At 43.3% G+C, this 16,203-nt stretch overlaps 1 protein-coding gene across 1 annotated transcript in view; it reads left to right on the top strand.

The window, feature by feature from the left end:
* The first annotated feature begins 7,088 nt into the window (after nt 1-7,088).
* Nucleotides 7,089-16,203, top strand: part of PPP1CB (protein phosphatase 1 catalytic subunit beta) — a 50,462-nt gene continuing 41,347 nt past the window's right edge. The window contains exon 1 of the mRNA XM_063124165.1: nt 7,089-7,384. Coding sequence (XP_062980235.1) covers nt 7,333-7,384 — 52 coding nt within the window. The 5' untranslated portion in view covers nt 7,089-7,332. The remainder of the gene's footprint in view (nt 7,385-16,203) is intronic.

Below are 16,203 nucleotides of genomic sequence, written 5' to 3'. Positions count from 1 at the left end.
GACCAAGTGCTCCACCCTCTTTCTCCAGGTACATCTGCAGCCTGCCAGAGGCTGGGAAGGTGGGGTGTGTTTGGCTGGTGGGGGGGAAAGAAGAACAGAGACTGCTGGGGCTTGCCTCTGCAGTCTCTCCCCTCACCTGCTGGGCGTCAGCTGACCAAGTGCTCCACCCTCTTTCTCCAGGTACATCTGCAGCCTGCCAGAGGCAGCGCCTCGGCGACGCGCACTTTGCGTCGCACATAGGATCTACGATACTGCTGTACCTGCTGCAGATCTCCAACCAGCCAACCAGCAGCAAATTGTAAAAAACATTTTAATTACTTTTTAATATGTGCCTTGGGAGCTCTGGGGGATACGGGGATGCCCACATAACTGTGGTCACGGGTAGGAGGAGGTATGGTGCTAGGGGAGGAACAGGCCAGATGAGGAGAAGAGGGGATAGATTCCTTACAGCTATTCCCTCTTCTGGTTCCTACCCCAACCGGATAATTCCTGGCGGCCATATCAGCTTGCTCTCGGGTCTGGTGGTGCTGCTGCTGAATGCCAGGTCAGTCCAGAATAAAACCTCCCTCATCCATGATTTGATTTTGGATGAGGGGGCTGACCTGGTATGCATCACTGAGACCTGGGTGGGTGAACTGGGGGGGGGGTTGCTCTCACCCAGCTCTGCCCTCCTGGGTACTCGGTGCAGCACCAGCACAGACTCGAGGGTTGGGGAGGGGGGGTTGCCGTGGTCTATAGGAATACAATCTCTAGGCTTCCTGTTCAGTCGAGTGCTGGTCTGGAGTGTTTGTACTGTGTGTTGGGTACTCGAGACAGATTAGGGATTCTGCTGGTGTACCGTCCACCCCGCTGCCCAACAGTCTCCCTACCTGAGCTGACGGAGGTTGTCTCGGACCTGGTGTTGAGGACCCCCAGGATGGTGGTTCTGGGGGATCTCAACTTCCATGCCGAGGCTGCTGTATCCGGAGCGGCTCAGGACTTCATGGCTGCCATGACAACCATGGGGCTGTCTCAACATGTCATCGGCCCAACACATGCAAAGGGACACACGCTTGATCTGGTTTTCTCGACTGGACAGGAGGATGGTGATCTGAAAGTGGGGGAACTAACATCTACCCCCTTGTCATGGTCAGATCACTTCCTACTGAGGTTTAGACTCTTGGCGGCCTTTCTCCTCTGCAAGGGTGGGGCCTATTAAAATGGTCCGCCCCCGGAGGCTAATGGACTCCGATGGATTCCAGAGGGCTCTGGGGAATCTTCCTGCTGATATGGCCGGTGCTCCTGTCGAAGCCCAGGTCGCTCTGTGGAATGCAGAGATGACTCGGGCGGTTGACACGATCGCGCCCAAGCGTCCTCTCCCTCTGAGCAGAGCCCGGTCAGCTCCTTGGTATACACCTGAGCTGAGGGCAATGAAGCAAGAGGGGAGACGGCTAGAACGCAGGTGGAGGAAAACTCGTGCTGGGTCTGATCAAACACGGGTTAGAGCTCACTATCGAGCCTACTCTGTGGTGGTGAGGGTGGCAAAGAGGCAGTTCTTCTCCACCAGCATTGCGTCTTCTCAGTGTCGTCCGGCGGAGCTTTTCCGAGTGGTTCGTGGCCTGTTACACTCTGGGCCAGGGCGTGAGATAGTTGAACCCTCGGTAGCATGCTGTGACGAGTTTGCACGGCACTTTGAAGATAAAGTCGCTCAGATTCGTCATGAATTGGACACCACACTTAATGCAGCACCACTAGTAGAGGCGTTCAGAGCGCCGTCCGGCTCAGTTTTATTGGATGAGTTTCAGTTATTGAGGCCCGAGGATGTGGACAAGGTGCTTGGCCAAGTCCGGTCGACCACCTGTGTGCTTGACCCTTGCCCCTCGTGGCTCATTACATCAAATAAGGAGGGGATCGCCGGCTGGGTCCAGGAGGTTGTAAATGCCTCCTTGAGAGAGGGAGTGGTGCCGGCCTCTTTAAGAGGCGGTAATTAGACCACTCCTGAAGAAGCCTAATCTGGACCCGGAAGATGTTAATAACTTCAAGCCGGTGGCTAATATCCCTTTCCTGGGCAAGGTGCTTGAGCGGGTGGCTGCAGGACAACTCCAGGCACTCTTGAATGAAATAGATTATCTAGATCCATTTCAATCGGGTTTCAGGCCTGGTTTTGGAACGGAAACTGCCTTGGTCGCCCTGTGGGATGACCTCTGTTGGGAGAGAGACAGGGGGAGTGCGACCCTGTTGGTTCTCCTAGACCTCTCAGCGGCCTTCGATACCATCGACCATGGTATCCTTCTGGATAGGTTGTCTGAGCTGGGAGTTGGAGGTACTGCGTTGCAGTGGTTCCGCTCCTACTTGGATGGCCGATTCCAGAAGGTGGTTCTGCAGGATTATTGCTCTGTGCCATGGCTCCTAAGCCATGGGGTTCCGCAGGGCTCTATTTTATCCCCTATGCTGTTTAACATATACATGAAGCCGCTGGGGGAGGTTATCCGGAGATGTGGACTGAGGTGTCATCAATATGCGGATGATACCCAGCTCTACCTTTCCTTTTCATCAAACCCAGGTGAGGCAGTGACTGTTCTGAACCAGTGCCTGGGCACGGTAATGGACTGGATGAGGGCTAACAAACTGAGACTCAATCCAGACAAGACGGAGGTACTGTTAGCAGGTGGTTCATCTGTCCGGCGAGGTGATGTTTGCCCTGTCCTGCATGGGGTTGCACTCTCCCTAAAGGATCGGGTCCGTAGTTTGGGGGTGCTCTTCGATCCAGAACTGTCACTTGAGGCACAGGTGAACTCAGTGGCAAAGAGCACCTTTTATCAGCTTAGGTTGATATACCAACTGCGCCCTTATCTGGACAGTGATAGCCTAGCTACAGTTATCCATGCTCTGATAACCTCTCGTTTGGATTACTGCAATGCGTTATACGTGGGGCTGCCTTTGAAAACGGTCCAGAAACTTCAGCTGGTACAAAACAGGGCAGCCCGTTTACTAACAGGGACTGGCTGGCGAGATCACATTACGCCAGTCCTTTTACAAGTTCATTGGCTGCCAGTCCAGGTCCGGGCCCAATTCAAAGTGCTGGTATTGACATTTAAAGCCCTAAACGGTTTGGGGCCAGGTTATTTGAAGGAACGCCTCCTCCCATATGTACCTACCCGGACCTTAAGATCATCTACAGGGGTCCTTCTCCGTGAGCCCCTGCCAAAGGAAGTGAGGTAGGTGGATACTAGGAGGAGGGCTTTCTCCGCTATGGCACCCCGGTTGTTGAATGAGCTCCCCAAAGAGGTCCGCCTGGCGCCTACACTGTACTCCTTTCGTCGCCAGCTGAAGACCTTTTTATTCACTCAGTATTTTAACACTTAATTTTAACTTAAATTTAAATTATACTGTTTTAACTCTGTATTTTAACCTTATATCAATTTTGCTGCGTGGTTTTATCCTGGTTGTGCTTTTTATATTGTATTTTGTATTTGTGTTTTTAACTTGTTGGTTGTTCTATGATGGTTTTAATTTTTGTGAACCGCCCAGAGAGCTTCGGCTATTGGGCGGTATAAAAATGTAATAAATAAATAAATAAATAAAGGTATTGGATTCTAACCAATATGGCCACACTCTGCTCTTCCTCAGTCACACCCCAAATCTGCCCCTTTATGCCATCACAGTTATGTCAACATAGTACTTAAACTGACTTACAGACACTGTAATCCTATGGATATTCACTCAGAAGTTCCACTGAGTCAGTGGGACTGCCCCTAGGAAAGTGTACATAGGATTGTAGCCTTAACCTTACAATGGCATAACATTACATCTTTTTAAACTGGAGTTACTGTGACATAGAGGATTTAGTTGCAGTCTGATCCTTGTCCAGCTGGTGTAACTCAATCAGTCTCATTTCTTCTCGATTTCTCCCTTATCACTCAATTTTGTTCATTACACAGCTAACCAGTACCAATATGTTTTGGAGGACTAAAGGCCAATTCACATATGCAAATCCTGGTAAAAATTTAGAAGAAATTATTAATGTGGATGCACAACCTCATAGAGAATGACTGGTGAAAATCCTGCAGACAGCCAGCAGTCATTTCCATAATTAGCATGAACAGTTGTCTCTGATTCACAAGAGCACTTCTCTATGCTGTCATGTACCTGTGTACAAAATCACTTGTGTAAACAGGCTCTTTCAGTGCTTTTTTTTTTTTTTAACAATGAACATGAGTGAGCAGTTCTGAACTTAGGTGCGTTGCAGTTTGAAACACAGCTCAAAGAATTCACGGGAAGATCTGTGAATGCAAAGATGTCTCAAGCAGGAAGTATAGTAGATCTCACATTGTGCCTGGACAATATCTTTGTAGGGGTCATAAAAAGATCCACCTTTAATCAGGGGACATTGAAACTGGATATTATTCTAACCCTTACAGATAAATATACAAAAATGTCACTGACAGGGCAATTGTACATTCTTACTAAATCATGGCATAGCTTTGTGGAGGTCCTTATTCTCATACAATAGCCCTGGCAATGCCATTAGAAACAAAAGCCAGTGTAGCAATACAAACAGTTATGCCTACAGCATATCTGGTAATCCCTCTGTCACACAAGCACAGGAACAGTCAGAAGCTAGACTCATAATGAGGCTATTGTCAGGGGCCCAACCCATGACATGTGCTCGTTAGGACAATAATGAGCACATAGGAGGCTTCTGTCTGTTCTGCAGTTTCTGTTTATCTGCTTCATGTGCCCTAGCTTTGATCCTGCAAGGGAAAATGAGTCAAGGATGTTTGGAAGAAATGGCAGTAAGTGGAGTGCCTTGTCTTTACAGCACTAGTTGCAGCAATGGTGTTTGTATCTGGAATCCTTAAGCAAGGATTCTGAAAGGACACATATTGACAGTATTTCCTTTGTAAGCTGTTATGAGGATTAGCTGTTTGTGCAAAGTACCCTTTCATTAGACTATCCATCATCAAGTTCCCACTTGCGCATAAAGTTCTATGGAGACAAGAACAGAGTACCACAGCAATGTCTTACACATGGTGATATAAAGATATCAGGATTTGCTGGCTAGGTAGTGTTGTTCAGTCCTATCCCCCATAGAGAAATCCATTAGGGCTCTCCATTGATTTCACCTCTTTTTCTGGAGTCAGGAACACACCCAGAGCGAGCATTGGATTCCTCCTTTGCTTTACCCACATTTTACCTTTTTTTCCAGGCAGTGCTCTACCAGTGGGTTCTACCAGAGAGGTAGCACCTTACCTGTGCAAAGGTATCACTTCGTCAGCATAAATATTTTCCATGGGTGTAACATTGTGTTCTACCAATACAGGAAGAGTATGCATGTTTTCTCCTCTTCATCTAAGAGCAGATGGTGGAAGGAGGAATTTGTGTCAGAATGACCTGACCTGATCCAATCACATGCACCCAGTGGCTATTTTTAATAAATGAAAAAGATGTTGAGCGACATAGGAGCAAACCAGACATGTCTGCAGAAAAGCTCTCTTCCTCCCAGAGGGAAAATATCTCTTGTCAGGGTGGGGAGTTAAGAGATTCAGATCAGGAAAAGAGTGTAGTGGAAAAGGGTTAATTAAAAAACCAAATAAAGACTCCCCTAGCACTAAAGCCCTCACAGCTGTATTTGGGAGATCTGATCTGTTCACATATCTTATAGTTTCACATAGTTGCACCCTTCAGAGCAATCACATCTTGCCCAGCAGCTTAACTTGAGGATAGGCTCACTTTATGAAATCTTAAAAGAATTTAGCTGTTTAATATCACCAAGCCAGTCACACAGCAAATCTATTATCAAAACCCAGTTTCCAAATTCCTTGTCACCTGTTCTAATCATTCAGCACATTTATTTGATATTTAACAAATAATGGGGTTTAAAAAAGAAATTGCTCACTAGGATTGCCAGATTCCTTACTTAAAAAAAATATGTTCCTTGTTACACATTTCACCAGAACATTTCCCCCCAGATAAAATTCAGTACACATAGTTTAACAGATTGTACTTTTAATACATCCTTAAAACTGCCACCCTACTCCTTGCTGTATTAGAGAAGATGGTAATTGAGCATATGTAGAATGCTATTCACTGAATAAAACAGCAACCACAGCTAATAATCTTGCTAGTCTTGAAAATAAAAGAGGTTTCATAGAGAGGAGTGCATCTATGCAGGCTTCAGTAAAAATAATACTTCTCATTTTACTAGTTAAGCATTAAATTAAAATAAGGTTACCAACTTTTCAGCCTCTGACATTTTGAGTATGTGCAGTCTGCCTTTCCCCTGAGGTAATATCCCCTCATCTGTAGTAAAAAAATACAGGGCAGTATCTAATGGTGCTCCTACAGAGTAGACCCATTGAAGTGAATGGGTCTAGTTTACGTAGGACTACCGTTGAACACTGCCCACAGAGTGCCTGTCGATCTAATCCTGCCCTTGGCCTGATCCAGCTCAGCTCTCATGTTCTTATGCCAGTTCTATCTAAAAGGAAGCACTCTTCACAGACGGGGAAGAGTGCCTCTAAGAAACCAGAACATAATATAAACTTAGAATGCACACATCTCTTTCCCGATAACTGTCTGTTCAAAGGCAACTGTAAAACTGTGGATGAAAAATCAAACGAAGTGGAGCTTTGCTTTCCAGCTTTTTTCCGACGCGTGCTTCTGTGGAGCGGGGTGGGTGTTACAGAAAAAACGTGTACGCTCTCCAGCGCAAAAGCAGGAGACGCCAGGGTGAAATTCTCTGGCTCTACATTTAAGCACTAGGCCCCAGATCCTGGTTACCAGGATACACAAGGGAGAAAGAGAAGAAAGGAAGGCGGGCTGAAGCGCGTGCGCGCCCACGTGAACGTTTGGAGTGCAGCGAGGCTCGAGCCCGTTGCGCTTGCGCACGCCTTCCTGGGAGAGGAGGGGGCCCCGTCGGCGCTCCAGCCTCTCTGAGCCGAACCCGATACTCCCGCGCAGTTGTTGAAGTAAAAGCAACAGCGGCAAGAGGCGCGGGAGGGAGGGTTGTGGAAAGAACGCGGGGCGCATGCGCAGCGAGGCCTAAGGCTGGCAAGAGGGTGGGGAGGAGGAAGAGAAGAAGAGGGAGGAGGATTCGCGGTCTTTGGTTTCGTCTCTTTCCCCCTCCCTGTTTAGCGGAGCCGGGAAAGGAGAAAGTAGAGGGAGACCCCCGCTGGGCTGGGCGCTTTCGGGTGCCGCGCTCGGGCGAGTGGTAGCCGCCGGAGGGAGGGCCCTTCGAGGGAGCTGTTGCTTTCCCAGCCGCCGCCGCCGCCGCCGCCTTTTCCTCTGCCTCCTCCTCGGTGAAGCTCCCTCTCTCTGTCCCCGCCCGGGACTGAGTCCATTGGCTACAAAATGGCGGACGGGGAGCTGAATGTGGATAGTCTTATCACCAGGCTGCTAGAAGGTGAGTGCGTGTTTAATACGGATGTCTGTCTGAGAGGCATTTGTCTGAAGCGCGGCGAATAAAGTTTTTCCCTCTTTTTTTCCCGCTCCCCCGGCAGTGGAAGCGATATAACATTTCCTTACAGCTCCTGCGAAGGGAGCTTTAGTGTTGCAAACGGTCGGGGGAGGGGGAATGGGAATGGAAATGGACGAGTGCGCCAACATAGTCATCTCTGTCTTCGAGGGAGGCGTCTTGTCTCCTTTTTAGTCTTGTGAATTCTGTGCCGTAAGAACAGCTCCCCCCCCCACTCACCCCTCCGAGACCCACATGACAATACGCTCAGATGTAAGCTCATCTAAGCATTGGTTACCCTGGCTCTAATGAGGGTGTGAAAGGAGTGGTGGCAATCTTGGGTACTTTGGCTAAAGTTGTGAGCCTTTTTATCTCTTCCACCCTCCGCCTAAGGAATGGAGTATGTGCGTAGTGTTTCAAAACATGTAAAACCCCTCACGCTAGGTTTTCTGTAGCCTTCCTTCGCGCTACCCCCCCTTTGCTCCCATTTACTACAACGACAAGTGAGGTAGAAAAGCGTAGGTAGAAGTAGGAGGTTCCTTTTTTCCATCTGTCTTTTTCCACCCATCTCGCATCAGGTTAGTTGCTGTCAGTCTTTTGCGTTACTCCAACGTTCTGGAGGGATCCCTGTACTAGAATGACATTCGGCTTATAAACGATCAGCTTACACAGAATGAATGCCAGGAATTGGTTACTTTATCAGACATCTTTTTGTTGTTAAATTTAACTGGCCTCTCTGCTTTGGCGGGTAAACGTAATAATGTGCATCTATCTGGTGTTGTGGGATGACTTCTGATCCTAGTATTAAGTTGATTTTTTTTATACTCTGCGTTTTACTCTGAGAGGTTGTATTTTTTTGTTCTTGCAACCGTTGAGATATATTTAGAAACGAAATCCATGTGTGTTTTTTCTTCATTTGTCTATACTATATATGTACATGCACACAGACCTTATCTATTTCTACTTTTCTGGAATCTGCTTATTTCATGTGCCTTGTAGTTCTAAAATGTGTATAGAACTTTGTTTTTACATTGAGTAAAATACCGTAAAAAAAGAACACCATAGACAACACAATTGAATTTTGATTTTAAAAAATCTCTAAAGCTATTTCTATAACAAAAGTAAGTTTGCAGTTTAATTTTAATAAAGATAAGTAAGTTCACACTATATTGTAAAAGCTAATGCTACTGATACCGCAAAACTGTAGAATGAATGTTGTTTCTGGCCAGTCACCCTTGTCTTTCATCCCTTGATGTTGACTAGCATGTGAAAAGAGAGTTTTACACATAGATCTGCTGTAATGGAAGTTATAATAGCAAAATCTCTGGATTCCGCAACTGATCTGTTTGGCATGTAGGAGGGGGCAAAACTGTTGGTAGGACCCATATTGTGTTAGTAGTTTCACTTAAAAGCCTGTCACAGCTGCTCTGTGGAGTGCAAACAGGGACAAGGCAGCAACTCCTATCTATTGAGGTGAGACACCCTCACAACGCTGATATGATTTGAGGGGTGGGTAGAACCTTCATTTAATTGAGGCGTGCTTGAGAACTCATTGGGGCTACAAAAGGCTACAGCTGTGTGAAAAATATGAATGTAGCAGTATGCATGCATCATTATGAGACACTTGCAATTATGTGGATTGGTACTTGCCATACTGTTCAGAAGAATTAAACTGTGGCTATACTGAAACTGCATGGCTTGGTTTTACTTCTGAGTTATTACTGCTATCTTGAAATCGTTGTAGGCAGTACATTATAGCATAGCTACTGCTATTCCAAGAGTCATTTTGATAAGGAATTCTATTTTAGGGGTTTGAAAATAATGGATGTGATTTTTTTCTCTTCTTCCTTATGTTGTTTACTTTTCACACATCGCTTTGTTCCCTGCTGATACAGTGTAGATCAGCCTGGGCACTGAGGATTTATTTTAACTTCAAGGATTTGCTTTATGTAATGAATGCTGTTATGATAAAATGAGTATAACTGAAAAGGTTCTCTGCTTATTAGAAGGCATTTTTTTTAGTATTTCTAAAGCATGTACAGTTTACAGTTCTGATAGCCCTGTCCTGGAAAGAATATCATAGAACAGGAAAGGGGCAACCAGAATTTCAGGAGATTGTAGCACTATCCCCATGGGGAAAGGTAAAGTATTTGGGGGCTTTTTTGTTTTGAAAAAAGTCAAGTAAGCAGGGATGTGATAGAAATGTATGCATGGTATATAGAGAAAGTGCATAGAAAGAATACTCTCATAACTCTAGAACTTAATTACCTCATGAAATTGCCTGGTAGTACAAACACATTGAAATACTTCGTATTATGCATACCTAATATATTGAGTACATTGCTACAGTATGTGATAATGGCCACTAATTTAGTTGATTTTAAAAGGGAATTAGATAAATTTCTGGAAGATCTATCAATGGCCATCAGCCACAATGACAATATGGAACCTTCGTGTTCAGAGGCAGTGTGCCATTGACTAGCAGAAGAAGGCTGTTGCCTCCAGGAAGCCCACAAGCAGGTACCTAATTGATGACTGTGGGAAGCAGGATGCTGAGCCAGATGGATCTTTTGTTTGGTCCAGCAGGACTTCGCTTATGTAATGCCAAATAAAACCTGCAACAAAATATTGCAGTGTATCTCCACCCTCTAAAGCAGAGATGTTTTGAGCTACAACTCCCATCAGTATGGCAAGTGGTCAGAAATTATGGGAATTGTAGTCCAAAACATCTGGATGGCACCAGGTTGCCTACCCCTGCTCTAAATAACCATCCAAAAAAAGGAGCTTCCTAGTTCTGTTCAGTCCTCATGGGAGGGGGGACTTTAGGAAGTGGAATGCCCCATCTTCTCCTGCTATGCTATATAGCAGGGGGTTCAATATGGCACCCAAGAATGCCAGTGTGCCTAATAAGGACTTCCAATTGTGCTCTTGAAGCTCTCTGCTTCCTGTCACCTTCAAAATTTATTTTTAATAAAAAAAAAACTTGAAAAATGTTAGGGCCCCAGGTTCTCCTCCTTCTTCCTGAACTTGCCACTGATCAGCAGTTCAGTGAGCAGGATGAAAAGGGAAGAGTTGCTGTTAGTAGCAACTACCCAATCATTTTCCACCCATACAGACCTTTCCACATTGTGCATGCTCTCCTTGGGCCTGTTCAGGTGACATCCCTGTGTTTTTTTCAGTCCATTTAATTGAAGAAAAAAACAAAAAACAGCAGCTACCATAGAGTCTGCCAGCAAGAGTGACTGGGACTTCCAGTGATGCTTTTGGGGCTGCGGACCTTTTCTATGGTCTGCAGCCATTTCCCCCCATTTTTGGTACATGGTGGGATGTGCAATCCAACCGCACGAAAGTAAGTGCTTTAACCATGGAGTGTGGGTGGGTAGCAGAACCGCAGGGAGCAGCGTGGTTCCTGTTCGTGTGGAGGGTCCTCTTGTCATGCTTCCGTTACCTTTCCCCTCTGTATGCTTCCCCTGCTCCCCCTCCCATGCACATCTGAACAGGCTCTTTCTCCAAGCCTCCAGTTTTATTATTTTTCACCCCACAACTCCTTTCCTAACCCCTTTGTCTTGTTATTTCCCCCTCCCTCCCAACCTTGCTGTTTCTCCCCCTTCTTGCCTTCCTCTTCCTCCCCCTTCATCTCACTGTTTCTTCCTCCTCCCAGCCCGTACTTGCTCTTTTTATCTATCTTCCCAGCTCCTTCTCTCCTTTTTTGCATACTTCCACAGCACTTTCCTGGGCGGTGGGTCTGATGGCAGAGAAGGCGGTAGGAGCGTCAAGTGAGGAATGTAGTTGATGAGCCTGAGGTAGGGGAAATGTTTTCTTTCCTTTTATGACTGGGGACATTTTCCCTTCCTTTGGGGTTGACTGTACATCTTTGGAAATGACTATACATCTTTGGGTGCTGACCTGGCAGTCCATGAATTCGATTCTTGCTTTCAATTTTTGTGTGGTCATTCACGTTGACTTAAAAGTATAGGCAAGAAGCTGCTTGTCTATACCATAATGGTTTCTTTAGAAAAATATCATCGTGTTATTATTATTATATTTATTTATATCCCGCCTTTTGCCCTATACTGGGCCTCAAGGTGGCCTTACAAAGTTTAAAACATACATTACGTTTACAAAACACAACAAAATTATAAGGCATTAAACATACATGGGGGGGCGGGCAGATTATTCTCCAAAGGCCTGCTTTTGTTCCACTTTCTGAGACCCAATTCAAGATCTTCATGAGTCAGCAAATAGTTGAAATCACTGCCATATAACAAATTAATTGTTCTAGATTCTAAGGTCTGTAACAAAGATAAAGGATGTAATTTAGTGAACCACTGCTGGGATATGTTTTGTAACTTGAACTACTATTGAGGCAGTTATTTTCTTTTTTATTAAGGCTTGTTAAGACAATGTGTGAAGTGACTGAAAACAATTATTGACGAACTTGATCTGTTGGACTGTTTTCAAGCTGCTATTGCTTTCTTTCCTTTTTGCTATATGAGAGTTGTTAGGCCTTAAAATGTTGCATTGTGTTGACTGAATAAAAGGCAAATCCTTGCCGATATGCACCTCATAAAGTTTGTCCTCTCCAACCAGAAGTATTGTAAATCTCTACATGTTGAATAAAAAGGCAGAAATCTGCCTTTAACACTGAACTTCGTAGTTGATGATGATAGAACTCCTGATGCCAAAAACATCTGTTGGGCTCTAGCCTATCAAAGCTTTAGTAGAAGCATTCTATGACTTCAAAGAGCGATTTCCTGGCAGTCTGATTCTATGAAATACTGAAGTAACTTTTTCCCCCTCCCACCATGTGCTAGGGAATAGCAGAGTTTATGCTGAAAGTTAGTGTAAATAGTGGCTTACACTAAGCTGTGGACTAGGAAGTCCCAGTTCAAATTTTGCCTCTCCTCTAAACTCACATTATTGCCCTTAGGCAAGTCACTGACTGGGTTCAGATGACGCGATAACAAATGGTGGATTAAATAGTCGATGGGTGGTTGTGTTGTCTGTTGGGACTTTTTCACACCACGATAAGTTATTGGGCTGAAATAACCAATGCTGTGAACAGTTGGTTTGAACAACCATTGGTTATCGTGTCATGTGTCAGACACTGTTAACTATTTTGGTGCACACCATTGGTTATTTTTGGCTACTACAGAGTCTCCTGGCAAGAGAGAGCAAAGTGGCTGCTGCTGCTCTAGTTCAGCTGGCAGAACTCACAATGGCTGATGGGATACTAGTGGGAGGACTGAGGGAGGAGAGAGGGCGGGGCATGTGTCAATCAAACACACCATTGATTAATAGTCAACTCGACGCTGACCTAAACCCACACCATGGTTGATTATAATCATGTTGTGTGGGGAGTACCCCCTTGATAATCAACCATGGAGTTGACTATTAACCCACCATTAAGTACTGTGTTGTCCGAATGCAGACCAACCCATCTACAATACTAGCTTAATAGATTAGATGATTCTTGAAAGAATTGCTAACATATATGAAATGCACCAATCCCTTGAAATTCAAGTATTGCGCTAATGGATGCTATAATGCTGGCAGATCCACAGGGCCAGTTATTGTGCATTAAATTCCTCATAACATACTGACATGCTAATTTATGCATCTGTGTAAGCTATTCAGTATCTTAACCTCAAAACCGGCTAATTTCCATCCTATCCTTCTTGGTGGGTGGTCCCTTTACACTGACGTTGGGCTAGGATTCTCTTTGTTTGTTGTGTACTTCCCCCAGGGTTGATAAAAATCAATGATTTTTCATCATTATCATAATTTAATAATAACTACTATACAGAAAACCTTCAGAAACTGGGCCTACCAAAATACATCCACACCAACATCCAGAAAGCAGTCATACTTAAAACATGCTCAGTTGTCAGGAAAAGACAGCATGACCTGGCAAAGGCTGTCATGTCTGTCTAGAAAAACCACCACGAGTAAGAAAAGTGATAATAATAATTTTAAAAATTGTTGGCTTTTTAAAATTAAAATCCGTTTTTTTTTAATTTAAACCAGATTTTGAAATTTTCTTAAAACAATTAATAAAAAGAGCCTACATCAAAATATCATCAAAAATACTAATTATACAACTTCTAATTATTTTCTATGAATATGTTTCTGGAAATGAGAGATAATCTAATCAGCCATATTCTGCACGGTACGTGGTGTACAGAAGTGCATGCTCTCTCTCACTTTTTTCAAGGCCTCCTTTCTCTCAAAGTGCAAAGATAGAAATAGTCAATAAATAGAGAATTTTGGGGAGATGATCTGAGCACGGAGGAGTCTGGATATAAATGCAAGGGATAGGGGAGGGTAATAGAAAGTGAAACCAAAAGCGAACAGAACATACCGAGTTCTGACTCCTGAGGATGCTTCTGCTGCACGTATCCTCAAATGTAGAACAGAAATACCTAGAATTGCAGCAGCGGGCCATAAAAGGGACCCCATTTGGGAATGTTTTGTTTCTGTACCTGTTGTTGTTGAAATTGCCTGAACTTTATTTTTAAAAGTACTTTACATATATCTAAAAATGAAATAGTTAACCATTGAAAAACCCATGTGTGGGTTTTGTTAATGTTCTTGTTGGTTTATTGTTCTGGTTAGTTTTCTTTAACAATCGTATTCGTACAGTTTAATAGCCTCTATAGCGGTGGTGATTCTGGCACATCATGACAAAAATATCATGATTAATTGAATAGTTACAACTCATTCATCTCCTGAATGACTTCACAAGTTCATTCTGCTTTAACACTAAAATGACCAAATTATCCCATTTTTAGATGAAAATTAATCTGAAAACAAGTCAGAATAATTGTTTAGTATGTACATAAACCTAAATCTCTAAATATGTATTAAGGTTATGTTAGCCTAGACAAAATAGTATTCGGCCTGCTTAAAGCTAGGCCACTGGCGTCCTTGGAGAGGGGTTCCTGTCCAGTTAAGCCACTCCTTACCCTTGAGTAGTGCTGGAGCTTTACCATCTTCAAGAATGTGGTTAAAGCAATCCCTTTAAAAAAAAAAAAGCAAAAAAACACCACTGTTTCAGTACATATTTTGATTATTTATTGGTAAGAAGAAAAGAGGTATTTCTAGGATAACAGGGTATGTTCCTGTGCATGTGTCCTAAACAAGGATAGGTTGCTATACTTCTAGTGCAGTACATACTAGGAATGAAAATAAAAGTATGCCATACCTGCCTCAGTTATTACTGGCCTTCTTGCAGTTTAGTAATGACATGACTTTCATGAAGAGTGTTTGATTATGTCTGCTGGGTTTCTGCTGAGCTGTGTTTTGTTCTGTTGAACTGAGTGTTAGTATTGCTTGCTTGGTTTTTTTTTTTTTTTTAAGTAGATTGATTTGATCATAAGACAGGAAGACAGGGTATAAATACTTAAGTACCTAAAATATGGTCCAGTGAACTACCATCTAGCCCAAATTATCTGTTCTCAGTTAGGGAATATCTGTCTTGTGAATCAGCAGCCACGCTTGATTAAAAATGTGTGGGCACTTTTGTAAAGCTGTCTTATCTGACTTAGCTCAGTGAAAATCCAGGTTTTTGAGGCTAGGAATGAGTTATTTAAGAACTGTTTCAAGTAACCAATATTTGGATATAATGAAAAAACCATTGGATTTTGTGTTGCAGATAAAAAATCTGGCCTCTTCAATGGACCTTCATTTAGAGATGTAAAATTTCCAGAAATTTTGAAGCCATAGGAAAAAAATGGGTTTCCCCCCCATTTTGGGGGAAATTTTAAGAAAAATGCAATATTTTTGTTACTGTAGGAACATAAAATGTAATTATGTACAAGTAGGTTTGGTATAAAATTATCACATTTTGTATATTAAAAGTACAGTGTATTTAAGCAATTATTACAAATTGAATTTACCTTTTTAAATTTTTACTTCTTTTTTTTTTTTTTTTTGGTAACAAATGGAGCTACAAGCTCCTGAATTGTAAGGAACTCCTGAACTGTAAGGAACTTATTTGGTTTTGCTAGTTTATGAGGAGCAGGCAAAAAACAGAAGAAACCATCAACGTTAATAACAAAGAAAATTATCTCCTCTAGTCCTCCACAGTGTCAAGCAGACATAAAGCACTCATTCCCATAAAAAGAACTGAGAAAAAGGGGGGACCAAGATTCAATGAATATGCATGAAATTTAATCAGACTCATGTTCTGGGCTATAGCTATCACCATCAGTTTTAGTCTCTGCTTCAAAGGCAGTGCCCCCTAGAGTCAGAAATGCACCTTTGCCCTTGCATTTGAGTTTTAGTCTCAGTTTGCAACCTAGGACTTTCTTGTCCTGGGTGCACAGAAATTGTAATAAACTGATACTGTACATCGCTTTTAGAAATCATTTGGAAAAGTAAATATATGAACACCTTACCTTAAACATTTTATTCATCATGCTTAAATAAAACATTCCATAATCCATTTTCTTCATTTTTTAAAAAAAATCAGAAAAAACAAAAGGGAAAAAATGGAAAACAAGTTTCCACCCCAATTTTTTCCACCCCAGGCCTTCACATCTCTACCTTCATTCGTCCCATTGTAACTTTTTCTTGATCTAGAAGTGGAAAAATCTTAACCAAAGCCAGCATGCAAGGTGCAGAGATGTTAAAGAGTTATTTTAGCATATTGAGCATTATCTTACTACATTATTGGGGTAATTCACTTTCATAATGGATCTCTACCACAATGCCGATGGTGTTAGCTTGCATGATGGGTTTTCTGGGGAATCCCATCATGCAAGTTA

Source organism: Elgaria multicarinata, chromosome 4 (assembly GCF_023053635.1).
Source record: "Elgaria multicarinata webbii isolate HBS135686 ecotype San Diego chromosome 4, rElgMul1.1.pri, whole genome shotgun sequence".
In the NCBI taxonomy this organism is placed as follows: domain Eukaryota; kingdom Metazoa; phylum Chordata; class Lepidosauria; order Squamata; family Anguidae; genus Elgaria; species Elgaria multicarinata.
The sequence above is the reverse complement of the archived record's forward strand: the minus strand, read 5'-3'. Positions and strand labels throughout refer to the sequence as shown.